The following is a 14502-nucleotide window of genomic DNA, read 5'->3' on the forward strand; positions in this document are numbered from 1 at the left end:
CTGCTCAGCGCAGAATGTTAAACAGAGAGGAGCCGGTGCTGCGTTCAGGGACACCAGGAGCAGGAGGAGGAGGGGGAGGAGGAGAGGGGGTGGGAAGGAGGAGGAGAGGGAGGATGAGGAGGAGAGTGAGGGGGAGGATGAGGAGGAGAGGGGTGGGGAAGGAGGAGGAGGAGAGGGAGAGGGAGGAAGAGGAGGAGAGGGAAGAGGAGAGTGAGGGGGAGGATGAGGAGGAGAGGAGAGAGGGAGGAAGAGGAGGAGTAGAGGAGGAGGAGAGTGAGGAGTAGGAGAGAAGGAGAGTAGGAGGAGGGGGAGGATGAGGAGGAGAGTGAGGGGGAGGATGAGGAGGAGAGGAGAGAGGGAGGAAGAGGAGGAATAGAGGAGGAGGAGAGGGAGGATGAGGGGGAAATGTGCTTTTTCAATAAAACTTTCTCTCTCAATAGAATCAACTTTCATTTGTCAGATTCAATTTTATCTAGAGTTTAAAATATTATAGAGAAAAAGCAGTTCCCACAAAAACTGATTCCAACAGAAACGAACCTCGACTTGTTGAAGTGAGAGAAACGTGGATCCTGATGAAGGCGTGTTTAGAAGACTGATATTTATATGAGTGAGTGTGATAAGTGGTAAAGATGATATATTGATGGATATCAATGAGTTTGTGTAATTTGTGTGTAAATAAAAATCTGGATCTGGTGACGGACGAGTTTTATTTACCTGGACACTGCTGCTCTTTATGTTTCCAAACAAATCACAGATAACTTTGTTCACAGAACTAAAATCAATGATCTATGACTGTTGTGAAAAGAACTGAGCAAATTAAAAGTATAAATTTGCACCTTTAAGAAAACATGGAATGATATTTCAAAAGGAAGAATTAAAAACGACCAACTGATGCAAAAATAACCAATTTTTATTTAGTGTGGATACAAAAGTGTGAACGCAAAAAACAACGAGTGAAAACTGTTCGGCTGATCAGAACCTGACGAGTCTTTCATATCAGAATCTGCTTTTATGTTTACAGATATAAATCAGACGTGTTTATCTTTCCATTGCACTCGGACCTGAAAGAAACGTGTTTACAGGAAGGAGGAAAGTCTCTCGTGAACCCAGAAGGAGACTTCACCTCCTGGTGGGACTCAGACCCGCGGGTCAGAGGACCGGCCTCAGACCCAAGGACCGGACTTGGACTCGAGCAACGGCCTCAGGTTCCAGCACTGGTTCTGTGGAGGAAGCCGTGGACCAGCTGGACTCAGACCTGCGGGCCCGAGGACCGGCCTCGGCGGGTCTGAGTCCAAGGGTCCTCAGGTTCCAGCGCTGGTTCTGGTGAGGAACCCGTGGACCAGCTGGACTCAGACCTGCGGGCCCGAGGACCGGCCTCGGCGGGTCTGAGTCCCAGGGTCCTCAGGTTCCAGCGCTGGTTCTGGTGAGGAACCCGTGGACCAGCTGGCCTTAGACCCTCGGGACCGGCCTCAGGTTCCAGCGCTGGTTCTGGTGAGGAACCCGTGGACCAGCTGGACTCGGACCCGCGGGTCAGAGGACCGGACTCAGGTTCCAGCACTGGTTCAGGTGAGGAACCCGTGGACCAGCTGGACTCAGACCCGCTGGTCTCAGGACCGGACTCGGACCCGCGGGCCTCGGGACCGGCCTCAGGTTCCAGCGCTGGTTCTGGTGAGGAACCCGTGGACCAGCTGGGCGGCGGCCTGGCCCACGACCGGCTCCAGCTCGGCCGGGCCGGCGCTGCAGAGCTGCTGGAGGCTGGAGAAGTTCTGCAGCAGCGCCAGAGCTTTGACCCGACCGACCCCGGGGACCCGCTGGACCACGGCCAGGACCGCCGGGTCCAGCGGCCGGACCGCCCGGGACCTCCTGAAGGGGTTGTCCCTGCCCCCCCCGAGCACCTGCACGTAATCAGAGCAGGAGGTGAAATCGGGGAAATGTAAGAAAAATAAGAGTTATTGTTATTTCAGTAATTTCAGTTTCTTAAATATCAAATCTAGTTGAATAAGTTTGTGACTCACGATCTGAGCGATGAGCTGCGAGGCCTCGAGCTGCCCGCCCACCGGCAGCAAGGTCAAGCCAAGGTCAAACACCACGAACCTCTGCACCGCCGAGAAGTACTGCTCGCTCAGCCGGGTGTTCTCCACCAGAACCAGCTCCTGCAGCCGGCTGCTGGCCTGCAGGGAGGAGGAGGAGTCAGGGAGGAGGAGGAGTCAGTGAGGAGGAGGAATGAGGGAGAAGGAGGAGTCAGGGGGGAGGAGGAGGAGGAGGGGAGGAGGAGGAGGGGTCAGGGAGGAGGAGGAGTCAGGGAGGAGGAGGTGTCAGGGAGGAGGAGGAACTCAGGGAGGAGGAGGAGGATTCAGGGAGGAGGAGGAGGAGGGGAGGAGGAGGAGGGGTCAGGGAGGAGGAGGAGTCAGGGAGGAGGAGGTGTCAGGGAGGAGGAGGAACTCAGGGAGGAGGAGGAGGATTCAGGGAGGAGGAGGAGGAGGAGTCAGGGAGGAGGAGGAGTCAGTGAGGAGGAGGAGGGGGAGGGGTCAGGGAGGAGGAGGAGTCAGGGAGGAGGAGGAGGAGGAATGAGGGAGAAGGAGGAGTCAGTGAGGAGGAGGAGGAGGAGCCAGGGAGTAGGAGGAAGAATCAGGGAGGAGGAGGTGTCAGGGAGGAGGAGGAACTCAGGGAGGAGGAGGAGGATTCAGGGAGGAGGAGGAGGAGGGGAGGAGGAGGAGGGGTCAGGGAGGAGGAGGAGTCAGGGAGGAGGAGGTGTCAGGGAGGAGGAGGGGTCATGGAGGAGGAGGTGGACTCAGGGAGGAGGAGGAGTCAGGGAGGAGGAGGAATCAGAAAGTAGGAGGAATCAGGAAGGAGGAGGAGGAGGAGTCAGGGAGGAGGAGGGGTCATGGAGGAGGAGGAGGATTCAGGGAGGAGGAGGAGTCAGGGAGGAGGAGGATTCAGGGAAGAGGAGATGGACTCAGGGAGGAGGAGGAGTCAGGGAGGAGGAGGAATCAGAAAGTAGGAGGAATCAGGAAGGAGGAGGAGGAGGAGTCAGGGAGGAGGAGGGGTCATGGAGGAGGAGGAGGATTCAGGGAGGAGGAGGAGTCAGGGAGGAGGAGGATTCAGGGAAGAGGAGATGGACTCAGGGAGGAGGAGGAGTCAGAAAGTAGGAGGAATCAGGAAGGAGGAGGAGGAGGAGTCAGGGAGGAGGAGGGGTCATGGAGGAGGAGGAGGAATCAGGGAGGAGGAGGAGTCAGGGAGGAGGAGGATTCAGGGAAGAGGAGATGGACTCAGGGAGGAGGAGGAGTCAGGGAGGAGGAGGAATCAGAAAGTAGGAGGAATCAGGAAGGAGGAGGAGTCAGGGAGGAGGAGGAATCAGGAAGGAGGGGGAGGAGGAGTCAGGGAGGAGGAGGAGGAGTCAGGGAGGAGGGGTCAGGGAGAACCTCCTTCACACTCACGTTTCTGTAGCGGACCAGTTTCCTCTTGTAGCTGCTCCCGGACACGACGTCGCCCTCGGACACGTAGAGGACGCAGCTCCTGTTGGGAAGATGGAAGTCGGCCACGCCCAGCTGCTCCTCAAACAGGATGTTCACGCCTCCACCTGCAGCGGGGGGGCGGGGTCTGTCAATCACAATCAGTCAAACTGCTCCTGGTCTGTAGAACGTGATCAAATCCCCAAACTCAGACGTTTAAAGATGGTTGTTCGTCAAAAGTGAAGAATACTAAGATTTAAATTTAACATCACGATAAACTAAGAAAACCAGAAAAACCCTCACATCAGAGAAACAGGAACTTTCTGATTCATTATCGACTTATTAACATAAAAGTATTTTAGTAGAAACGACCCGAACTGTTGTGTCTACATGACGTAAAGAGCTGGTTTGAACACCAGGCGGCGCTGTGAGCAAAGGTTCTGTTTCAAACCTCATCTCAGGTGAGACTGTTTCACACATAGATATATATATAAGACTAGAGTCGAACGTACGCACACGGCGGCCAGCTTGCTACAGGCGGCTCGCCCACCCATAAGTTATGACACTGCATACATATGAATAATTGTTTTTTTCTAAAAAATTGAATGCAGTGTCATAACTGCATCTCTGACGTGTATAACAAACCAAACTGTTTAATAATCGGTTGAAAATTGAGCACGTTATGTTTATTTAAAAAGTATATCATTACAACACAATGTTATGGGTGGGTGAGCCGCCTGTAGAAAGATGGCCGCCATGTGCGGACGTTCGTCTCCGTTGGCCGAGACATCTAGCTTTATATATATATCTATGGCTGCAGCTTCCGGGTCGAACCGAACCGGGACGTTAACAGAATAAAAGCATCACCCTTCAGACTCTGGACCAGAACCGAGCTTCTCCACTTTTCACTGGCGAGGATGTGACCGAGGGGGGGGGCGGTCCGGAGCCCAGCAGCGGCCTCCATGTTCCACTGGGACCGGATGTGGAACTGGGAACTAAACTTTCAGGAAACTGAATAAAAACTATTTCAACTCGCTGGCGCTTTGCCTCCAAGACTTCCGGGTTTCTTCTTCGTGTCTTCGGCTGGTTCATATCAGGGAGGCGCGGCACCACGTCGCCACCTGGTGGACAACGAGGGAAACCGCATCCTGCAAATTAATTAACGGACCTAGAATATTTATTTTAGATTTTTTTTTTATTGACTTATATCGTATAATGTAGTTATATATATATATATATATATATGTATCTACAAATAAAATATTCATCATCGATGGATTGAAAATAATTTATTAATTATAAAAATATTGAATTTTATAATAATTTTATAGTGGCATTACTGGCATATCTTCTTGATCATTCTACTGATCATCTTTATATACAGTCACTGATCATCTTTATATGGGCCATTCTACCGAATTGGTGCAAAGTCAGGTTGGAAATATTTTGAAATTTTGTATGTTTTATTCCCAAAACTTTTTCCGTATATATATTGCACCATATCTAAAGTACACATATCTAGTAAAAGAACTCACTACCGAAACATAGTAATAAACTATAGTAAAAAAGTATTATTATTAACCTGTTAAAATTGTGTTTCCTTCCTTTCTCTGAAGAGTATTTTTTAAAATATTTCTTGAAGGTTTTCACAATTTAATCAATAAAAATGAAATTTTTACCAAATTTCAAAGTTCAATTTATACAATTCATCAAAATCTAAATGCAATATTTCTTTGTAAAATGCATAATACTGATCATATTGATTCCAGAGTTGATGATTGATGAAATTGAACATACATTAAACCAATCAGTATCATAACATTTTAGTTTACTAACTCAATATACTTTATTTTTTACAAAACATCCAGTGTTTCGGTTGTGACTGCACTGATTTTGGAGTGACCACAGTATTTTGTTTGCAAGGTTGTATCATATTTCCTCAACCTTATTGCTTAATCTTAACTCATAACATGCTATAGGTTGGGAATATTAAAAACACAAATGTTTTGTGGTCAATAGAATAATTTTATATTTGAGGACATAACAATTGTTCGTCCAGAACCATTTAAAGTACAAACATTACCCAAGTGGGTTCAGTAAAATAGAAGAAAACATTGACAAACAACTGATATTATGTCGTACTGTATGTTTAAGGGGTTTAGTGTCAGACACCATCACAAATCCATTCACAAATTTTAACTTTTCACATACTGCTGTGAACACTCTTGGGGTGATCTGGACATGTCTCTGTGTGACGTTTTCTGGTGGAGGGATTAAGGTGACGACCTTGTCCACTGTGGACCAGATCTTGTCCTTTTGATCATAGAATTGGAAAAATTGAATAATGGATATGTAAAAATGGTCCTGTGAGCAGTTTGCAGCATTAAAGTATTTGTGCAGAACTAGCATCTCATGAGTTGGCAAATTGCAGCAGTGAGATCGGCTTCAGACTGTTGAATAATGTGCAGTTAAACTAGGCCTGAAGTTGGAACTGTATGTTGCGGTAGTGACGGTATGTTTCGGTAGTGACTGTTTCGGTAGTGACAATTATAGCTAACTTTGAGCATAACTAAAGAATGCTAGCAAGCACATGACTAGTATACACATCGTGAAGAGGTGTACACACATAAAAACACAATACTTTGCATAAAACCCCAAAAAGTTTACTTAATTGAAGAGAATGTGTTCAGTAGTGACAATTCTTAAGGTTACATGCTGATTTTCAGACTTTGGAACACATTTATATCAAAACTATGGGATTTAGCTGCTTACCATTGAGCCAGGAGGGACAGGGATGCAGTGTCACTGCCTGCTCAAAAATGCAGGGGTGTGGCTAAAAACCGGGCTCAGCCAATGGACTAAAACTCTTGTGTTTCGGTAGTGACATGAAAACTGGGGACATGATTTTTTGACTATAGTTTTTTAATTTAAAATTTAAACCCACAATAAATCTAAATCTTCCAAGTTCTGTTTGAACTAAATCATAAAGATCTTTGAAATAAGATCACTGAAAAAAATCTAAAAAATTGATAAAGTGTTATTTTCAGAAATTTAAACTTAGATGTCAGGGTTGGGGACAGCTACTTCCCAATAGAGAGTACCCTATAAATGATGATTTTGTATATATTTAGCTTATCCCTATCTCATTTAATGTCTTGGGTTTAAATAGACCATAACATATTCTTAGTAAATATCTATGTCTGAATACTTAATTGTTTTGTAAATAGCTTTTCTTGTTGGGGGACCATACTTTGCACCAATTCGGTAGAATGGCCCATATACAGTCACTGATTAACTTTATATACAGTCACTGATCATCTTTATATACAGTCACTGATCATCTTTATATACAGTCACTGATCATCTTTATATACAGTCACTGACCCTCTTTATATACAGTCACTGATCATCTTTATATACAGTCACTGATCATCTTTATATACAGTCACTGATCATCTTTATATACAGTCACTGATCCTCTTTATATACAGTCACTGACCCTCTTTATATACAGTCACTGATCATCTTTATATACAGTCACTGATTCTGTTTATATACAGTCACTGATCCTCTTTATATACAGTCACTGATCATCTTTATATACAGTCACTGATTCTGTTTATATACAGTCACTGAACCTCTTTATATACAGTCACTGATCATCTTTATATACAGTCACTGATTCTGTTTATATACAGTCACTGATTCTGTTTATATACAGTCACTGAACCTCTTTATATACAGTCACTGATCATCTTTATATACAGTCACTGATTCTGTTTATATACAGTCACTGATCATCTTTATATACAGTCACTGATCATCTTTATATACAGTCACTGATTAACTTTATATACAGTCACTGATTAACTTTATATACAGTCACTGATCATCTTTATATAGTCACTGATCATCTTTATATAGTCACTGAACCTCTTTATATACAGTCACTGATCATCTTTATATACTGTCACTGATCATCTTTATATACAGTCACTGATCATCTTTATATACAGTCACTGATTAACTTTATATACAGTCACTGATCATCTTTATATAGTCACTGATCATCTTTATATACAGTCACTGATCATCTTTATATACAGTCACTGAACCTCTTTATATACAGTCACTGATCATCTTTATATACAGTCACTGATCATCTTTATATACAGTCACTGATGTCTATATATATATAACCTGAATAAAGACCAAACTCAACATGACTTAAGATTGAAATCTCATTTATTTTAGTTATATACAGGAGAAAAACGCTTAATTTCACAATGAACAGGAAAATAAAAAATAAAATCACGTCTGGTCTGTGTTAGCAGAGCTTCCTGGTTCACACTCTGCTCCTCTCGTGCGCTGCCTCTGTCATTAACATGTTAAAAAACTTATTTCTCTCAGGTCGATATGTTTAATCTGTGAAGCTGCTGAGAATCAAACTCGCTGCTGCGTTTCCAAGATGAAGAGTGAGACTCCGTCCACTACACCTCTCTGTGGGCACACACACACACACACACACACACACACACACACACACACACACACACACACACACACACACACACACACACACACACACACACACACACACACACACACACACACACACACACACACACACACACACACACACACACACACACACACACACACACACTTATATGCATATGTACATTAACGTGAGCAGCTACACACACTTTTCCTCCACGGTCTCCATCACCAGCTCCGTCTCTATCCCATGGTTGTCCCCCAGGGGGCGCCAGGGGTCAGGTGATTTCTCAGCTCTGAGATTAACAAATGCAAAATAATAAGAACAAAAATCCTCCCACTGCATGGACGGCTCTTCCTCAGTCGTGTGAGCTTCCTGCTTCACTCCTGTCCGAAGCCCTCGGTCTCCTCGATGGCGAACAGCAGCTTCTCCCTCAGCTGCTCCAGGCTCCGGTACGGAGGCAGGTCCAGACGGTTGAAGCTGAGAGGAGGAGACGCCACGTTAGTCTGTTAGTCTGATTCATTATTAACAAAGATCCTCTGATGCTCAGCATAACTGAATTCACTTCAGATCCAGAAACGTCCTCCTCTAAAAGCTCATTTATGTGTTGATGTATTTTGAAGGTGTTTGTATAAAGCAGTAGATATTTAAAATGTGTGAATGAGAAGGAAAAGAAATCGCATGGTGAAATAAATAAAAATACAAAACTCTCTTTTGTGTAAATTTGACAAAGTGAGAAGTGACACATGAATGTGATGCCACATGAATGATAAATCTTTGAAAACATCTTGTAAGTGAAGGTTTGTGGAGCAGTCACATGTCCCAGGTCGTCCTCAGCAGCTGCTCACCATGTGTGGCTTCTTGGAAGCCAGGTCTCCTTCCCCACCTTGTCTATGCAGAACTTCTGGGGACCGTTACTTCCTGCAGAGAAGAAGAAGTCCACTCGTCAGATATCAGTGGGATTTGCATTTTAATAATAATCACAACAACAAATTCTTGAATTTTTTCAAATCAACATTTACACTTTGCTGGAACACAAATGTCTGTTTCATGCACGGATTCGTCCCAGATCGTTTTCATGTGACTGTTATTAATCTGCTGTCAAAGGAACTCAACACTTCCTGTGGGTTTTTCACATTAAAAGTCTCCCAGTAGCTTGAAGGCTGTGATACATGAAATCAATCCATAAAAGCTACGAGGCAGCAAGAAGCTAAAAATCCATGTTCCAGTTCAAAACCCTGTGTCTGTTAACTCTTCGTCTCTCTTTTAGTATAAAACAAACATCCTGGTATTGTGTGTGTGTGTGTGTGTGTGTGTGTGTGTGTGTGTGTGTGTGTGTTGTCACCTATGAGCTCGGCGAAGCCTCCGACAGGAAGCCGACAGGTTCCTGTTACGAACTGCAGCAGACGGATTCTCTTCTCGTTGTCCATGTCTTTCACGACCTGCAGGAAACAACACACTCAGTTCTCAGGTTGACAACACACACCGGCCCTGTGTTGCTTCAGAACCACAGAGCGCCCCCTACCTGCCAGAACCAGTTGATCTGCTTGCTGTTCTTGGTGTAGTGTCTGTAGATGGTGTTCCTCTGCCAGTCGGACAAGTCGATCTCCTGCATCCCACAGAGCATCAGCTGCAACACACACAGAGTCCAGGAGTCAAACCCAGTTCTGAGCCGGACACGTCACCACCCGGGGACTAAAGATGGACGACATGTCCCCTAAAGTGAAGCCAAAACATCCCAATCGCCCCCTGGTGGCCGGCTGCAGTACAGGTCCTTCACAGCCCCTCCTCCATGGTAGCAGATGGGACAGGGGTAGAGTTATTACACTGATGTATCTTCAAGTGTTCATGTTTCTGATAAGTTTGATGATTTAAAAACAGGCTGACGATTGACAGCTAAGACTGACTTGTGATTGGTCGAGCTCCACTCAGACACGCCCTCTGCACAGACTCTGACTCCAAAATACGTCAAAAAGTCAAAATGGCAGCTTTCAAACCCCCAAAAGTTTTAGTTTATTTTTGTAAAATGAGAGGAAGCGGAGACGCGTTGTTATTTAAAATAGGAGCTCATACATCCTGCCTCCTCCATGTTAGCAGAGGCTTCACAGTTGTTCAGCGGGGGGGAGCGGAGACGCGTCGTCCATCTTAAAGGAATCAAGGATAAAACCCCCCCACCCCCCCACCCCCCCACTCCTCCTCACCTCCAGCTCCTTCTCGTCGAAGTAGCGGAGCCACTCCAGGGGAACCACCTCGTTGAAGCCGTCCAGGAAAGCTTTGGTCTGCTCCTCCACGCCGCGGGTGAACCTCCAGTCCGTCAGCAGGCTGTGGGGGGGGGGGGGGGGGGGGGGGGAGAGAGTGGTGGTTGATGATTTGAATCTCTACCACTTCCCTTCTTCACCTCACGGCTCTGATCAACCTACCTGATGTACTCCTCCTTGTTCTCCTCCGTGACCAGCTCGTTCTCTCCGTCGTCCTTCAGCTGGTGAGTGGAGACCTTCCCCAGGATCTCCATGTCCTGAGCGAAGTACAGCTCCACGCCGCACTCCTCCAGGTTGTTCTCTCTGGACACAGGAACACACGTTCAAGCACCACAACTCTCTCTCCCTCTCTGAGCTCACATGTCCGGTCCTGGAGTGTGTTACTTACTTGACCCACATGATGGAGTTAAAGAACTCGGGGTCGATGGACTCCAGGTCTTTGAGCGTCGGCTTCTTATCCAACATTCGCTTATAGAACGGCAGCGTGAAGCCGGTGTCGATAAACTTCCCGTGGTACAAAGCCTGAAACACACAACAGACACACACACAGGGACGGCGTCAGGTCACTAGACTGATGATACGGCAAGAAGACACAAAACTCACAACTCCAGGAAGATGAGTGAAGGTTCAGGCCGGTTTCTGTCCAGAATCAGGTTCAGGTCGTTCAACGTTGTGTTACGACGAGGATTCATTATGTCAACAAGTGTGTGTGTTAACAGAGAGGAAGAGCAAGCAGACACACACACACAACAGACACACACACACAACAGACACACACACAGGGACGGCGTCAGGTCACTAATCCTGATGATACGGAAAGAAGACACAAAACTCACAACTCCAGGAAGATGAGTGAAGTGTGTGTGTGTGTGTGTGTGTGTCTGTGTGTGGTGTGCGCGTGTGTGTGTGGGTGAGTGTGTGTGTGTGTATGTTTGTGTGTTAACAGAGAGAAGGAGGGAGCAGACTCAACCAGACTGAGCAGTTCAATGTTCAGACATGCACACTCACTCACACACAGTCACACACACATACACATACACACACACACACACAGTCACACACACACAGTCACACACACAGTCACACACACACAGTCACACACACACAGAGAAAAGGAGAGTGAGCAGTTTGTTCGTTGGGAGTTGGTGAGAAAAGAATCTTTATGAGGGAAGTCAGTAATCTGCAGTTTGGGGTTAAGTATAGTCGCTGGTGGGCGTGGCCGGTGGGCGTGGCCGGGTGCAGCGGTGAGGTCATGGTGTGGGTGAGGGGCGGGGGGGCAGATGTTGGATCGGGCGGAGGACGTTCGGGTTTCTACGAGCACGTCATGTACTGAAGGTACTGAAGACACAGAGAACTGTAAACTACTGTACACGAGTTTAAAAGAGAAAAATATAAGTGTTGTAAAAAACTACAACAAACACAGACGTTACAAAGTAAACAGAGAATTAAAGGACACAAGTAGAGTTAAATGAACAATAACTGAACTAAGACCTACCTCAATGTATTTAAGACCTAATATCGTGTGATATTTAAATGTATTAGAGATTTTTTAAGGCCTAAAATTCTGATTATTGAATTTTAGGTCTTTTAGGACGTTTTAAAGACCGTGAACACACCCTGAATATTGTTCCGTATTTTGTTAATTTAGTTTTTAACTAATATTGATCTGGAATCAGTCTGAAATAAATCAAAATAAAGAAACATTAGCAGGATCCCTGGTTCTAATCCAGCTGGAGTCTGTGTCATAAAAAGATTCAATCAAAATGCAGACGTCAAAAAAGAAGCTGACGGACGAACTCCTCTGACGACATGTTGGATAATGTTGATTTGTGTTTATATTGTTAAATGTTGTCGAGCTCTAATGTTCAGAAAACACAGATTGAAGAAGTAAAAGCAGTGAAACTCAGACTCAGTGGACAGACGATGACCTGAGGAGCCGGGTGTGAACGGCTCTGAGTGAAGCTCACCATGGCGATGAAGCGCCCGATGAAGCGGAAGTAGGTGAGGTGGTCGGGGTTGATGGAGGACGCCGGGTTGATCTGCAGGCAGTAGTTGTTCTTGCCGGCGTATTCGAACAGACAGTACATGGGGTTCAGGACCTCGTGGGACAGGAGGAAGAACCACTCCCTGCAGAGCGGGAGGACAGAGGACACAGCAGGGACGGACGGTTACCACCGCAGAGACACTCACTTTCAAAATAAAGCTGAAACCTCAACTGTGACTGTTTTTAATCAAACACTGGTTCGGCGTATGGAGTTGGCTTCAAAATAAAACGACACATAAAACACACTTTGTGGCTCAACAAAACAACAACAACATTTAATCCTCTGAGCAGGTCCTAGAAAATAAAATAAAAACAAAATGACATGAACAGCACAGAAGTGGTTTGATTCAGTTAATTCAGTTGGTTGATTCTTCGGTTAAAGGAGAAGTTTGACATTTCTATCGATTCACTATCGACTTCCTGGAGTCTCTGCTGGTTACCTGGTAACTGGATAAAGATCTGAGGTGTTCAGTGGTGATCTGTGTTTATTCTAATCTTATTATCTGATGTGTATTTAAAATCTTAAGAGATAAAAGGGAAGCACTGATCTCCTCGTCTAACTCTCAACAGGAAAGAAAATCTGCTTCTTCCTGTAGAACTTTTCCTTTCAAACACTGGTTTGTTAACTTAGTGGTTTTTTAAAACTGAAGCCTTGTTATAGAGCAGCTCTGGATTGTGGTAGAAATGACAACACACAGGATATAAACAAATACACAAACATCCTACAACACAAAGGTGAAACATAAATTACATGAAGGCAACACAAAGAACATTCAGGATCAAAACAACAGCTTCACAGACGGTGGACAGATGTTGGACAGATGTTGGACAGATGTTGGACAGATGTTGGACAGATGTTAGACAGAATGAGGACCCGTCACCAGCAGCAGCACCAAGCGCCCCCCCCCCCCAGGGGTGTGTGGGAGGGGAGGGAGGGACGGACGGACGCAGACACCTCCCAACATCCCGTCCGTGGTTCTACCCTGTGGTAGAACAGCATGATGTCACCTACCATAGGGTAAAACCACTGACGTGACACTGGAGACAGACACAATGCAAAACCAAACACAAAGATGAGGACAGCGGCAACAACAACAACAACAACAACACAAAACTAAATCAACAACATAAACACACAGAGAGAGAGAGAGAGAGAGGGGGGGGGACGTGTGATGGGAGGACGGATGGAGGGATGGGGACGTGTGATGGGAAGAGGGATGGAGGGATGGGGACGTGTGATGGGAAGAGGGATGGAGGGAGGACGGATGGAGACGTGTGATGGGAGGGCGGTTGGACGGATGGAGGGATGGAGGGATGGGGACGTGTGATGGGAGGACAGATGGAGGGATGGGGACTCGTGATGAGAGGAGGGATGGAGGGATGGAGGGATGGAGGGATCGGGACGTGTGATGGTCGGACGGATGGAGGGATGGGAGGAGGGATGGAGGAATGGGGACGTGTGATGGGAGGACGGATGGACGGATGGACGGATGGAGGGATGGAGGGATGGAGACGTGTGATGGGAGGACGGATTGGGACGTGTGATGGGAGGACGGATGGAGGGATGGGGACGTGTGATGGGAGGACGGATGGAGGGATGGGGACGTGTGATGGGAGGACGGATGGAGGGAGGACGGATGGACGGATGGACGGCTGGAGACGTGTGATGGGAGGACAGATGGAGGGATGGGGACTCGTGATGTGAGGAGGGATGGAGGGATGGAGGGATGGGGACATGTGATGGTCGGACGGATGGAGGGATGGGGACTCGTGATGTGAGGAGGGATGGAGGGATGGATGGATGGAGACGTGTGATGGGAGGACGGATGGAGGGATGGGGACGTGTGATGGGAGGACGGATGGAGGGATGGGGCCGTGTGATGGTCGGACGGATGGAGGGATGGGGACGTGTGACTGGTGGACGGATGGAGGGATGGAGGGATGAAAGCAAGAGGGGAGGAGGTGTGATTTCAGGAAGCAACATTTAAAGGGTCATGAAGATATCTACACAGCGCCCTCTGCTGGCAGACAGAGAGAATCTCCTCCTCACACACAAACCTGATATCAGGGAATAGAAAACCTTCTGAGCTCCTTCAGGTCAGAACTGAAAACTTTAATCCTACATAATAATAATAATAATAATAATAATAATAATAATAATAATAATAATAATAATAATAATAATAAATCAGGAATGAAAACCATCAGGAGTTAGTTTCCCTGGAGACAGAATGAGATCCAGACACAGAA

At 46.4% G+C, this 14502-nt stretch overlaps 2 protein-coding genes across 4 annotated transcripts in view; both read right to left on the reverse strand.

The window, feature by feature from the left end:
- Positions 1-912: 912 nt before the first annotated feature.
- Positions 913-4481, reverse strand: faap24 (FA core complex associated protein 24). The gene is made up of 4 exons (XM_061077348.1): positions 4320-4481; positions 3438-3580; positions 2016-2171; positions 913-1895 (listed from the first exon to the last, which is right to left on the reverse strand). Exons 1-4 carry the CDS (start codon positions 4414-4416, stop codon positions 1647-1649), a joined length of 645 nt encoding a protein of 214 aa, XP_060933331.1. The 5' UTR covers positions 4417-4481; the 3' UTR covers positions 913-1646.
- Positions 4482-8091: 3610 nt separating this feature from the next.
- Positions 8092-14502, reverse strand: part of wwp2 (WW domain containing E3 ubiquitin protein ligase 2) — a 45946-nt gene continuing 39535 nt past the window's right edge. For all 3 annotated transcript variants that reach the window (XM_061077312.1, XM_061077311.1, XM_061077313.1), the window contains 8 exons: positions 12176-12335; positions 10597-10730; positions 10371-10511; positions 10152-10272; positions 9476-9580; positions 9296-9392; positions 8799-8871; positions 8092-8430 (listed from right to left, as the gene is read on the reverse strand). In XM_061077312.1, coding sequence (XP_060933295.1) covers positions 8331-8430; positions 8799-8871; positions 9296-9392; positions 9476-9580; positions 10152-10272; positions 10371-10511; positions 10597-10730; positions 12176-12335 — 931 coding nt within the window. In that variant the 3' untranslated portion in view covers positions 8092-8330. The remainder of the gene's footprint in view (positions 8431-8798; positions 8872-9295; positions 9393-9475; positions 9581-10151; positions 10273-10370; positions 10512-10596; positions 10731-12175; positions 12336-14502) is intronic.

Source organism: Limanda limanda, chromosome 8 (assembly GCF_963576545.1).
Source record: "Limanda limanda chromosome 8, fLimLim1.1, whole genome shotgun sequence".
Taxonomy (NCBI): domain Eukaryota; kingdom Metazoa; phylum Chordata; class Actinopteri; order Pleuronectiformes; family Pleuronectidae; genus Limanda; species Limanda limanda.

Excerpts from the sequence above, each read along its gene's own strand:
- faap24 (XM_061077348.1), bottom strand. The coding sequence starts at position 4,416 with ATGGAGGCCGCTGCTGGGCTCCGGACCGCCCCCCCCCTCGGTCACATC. Across the intron at positions 3,581-4,319 it reads TCTGGTCCAGAGTCTGAAGG|GTGGAGGCGTGAACATCCTG; the intron begins GTGATGCTTTTA and ends CCCCCGCTGCAG. Across the intron at positions 2,172-3,437 it reads AACTGGTCCGCTACAGAAAC|GCCAGCAGCCGGCTGCAGGA; the intron begins GTGAGTGTGAAG and ends TCCTCCCTGCAG.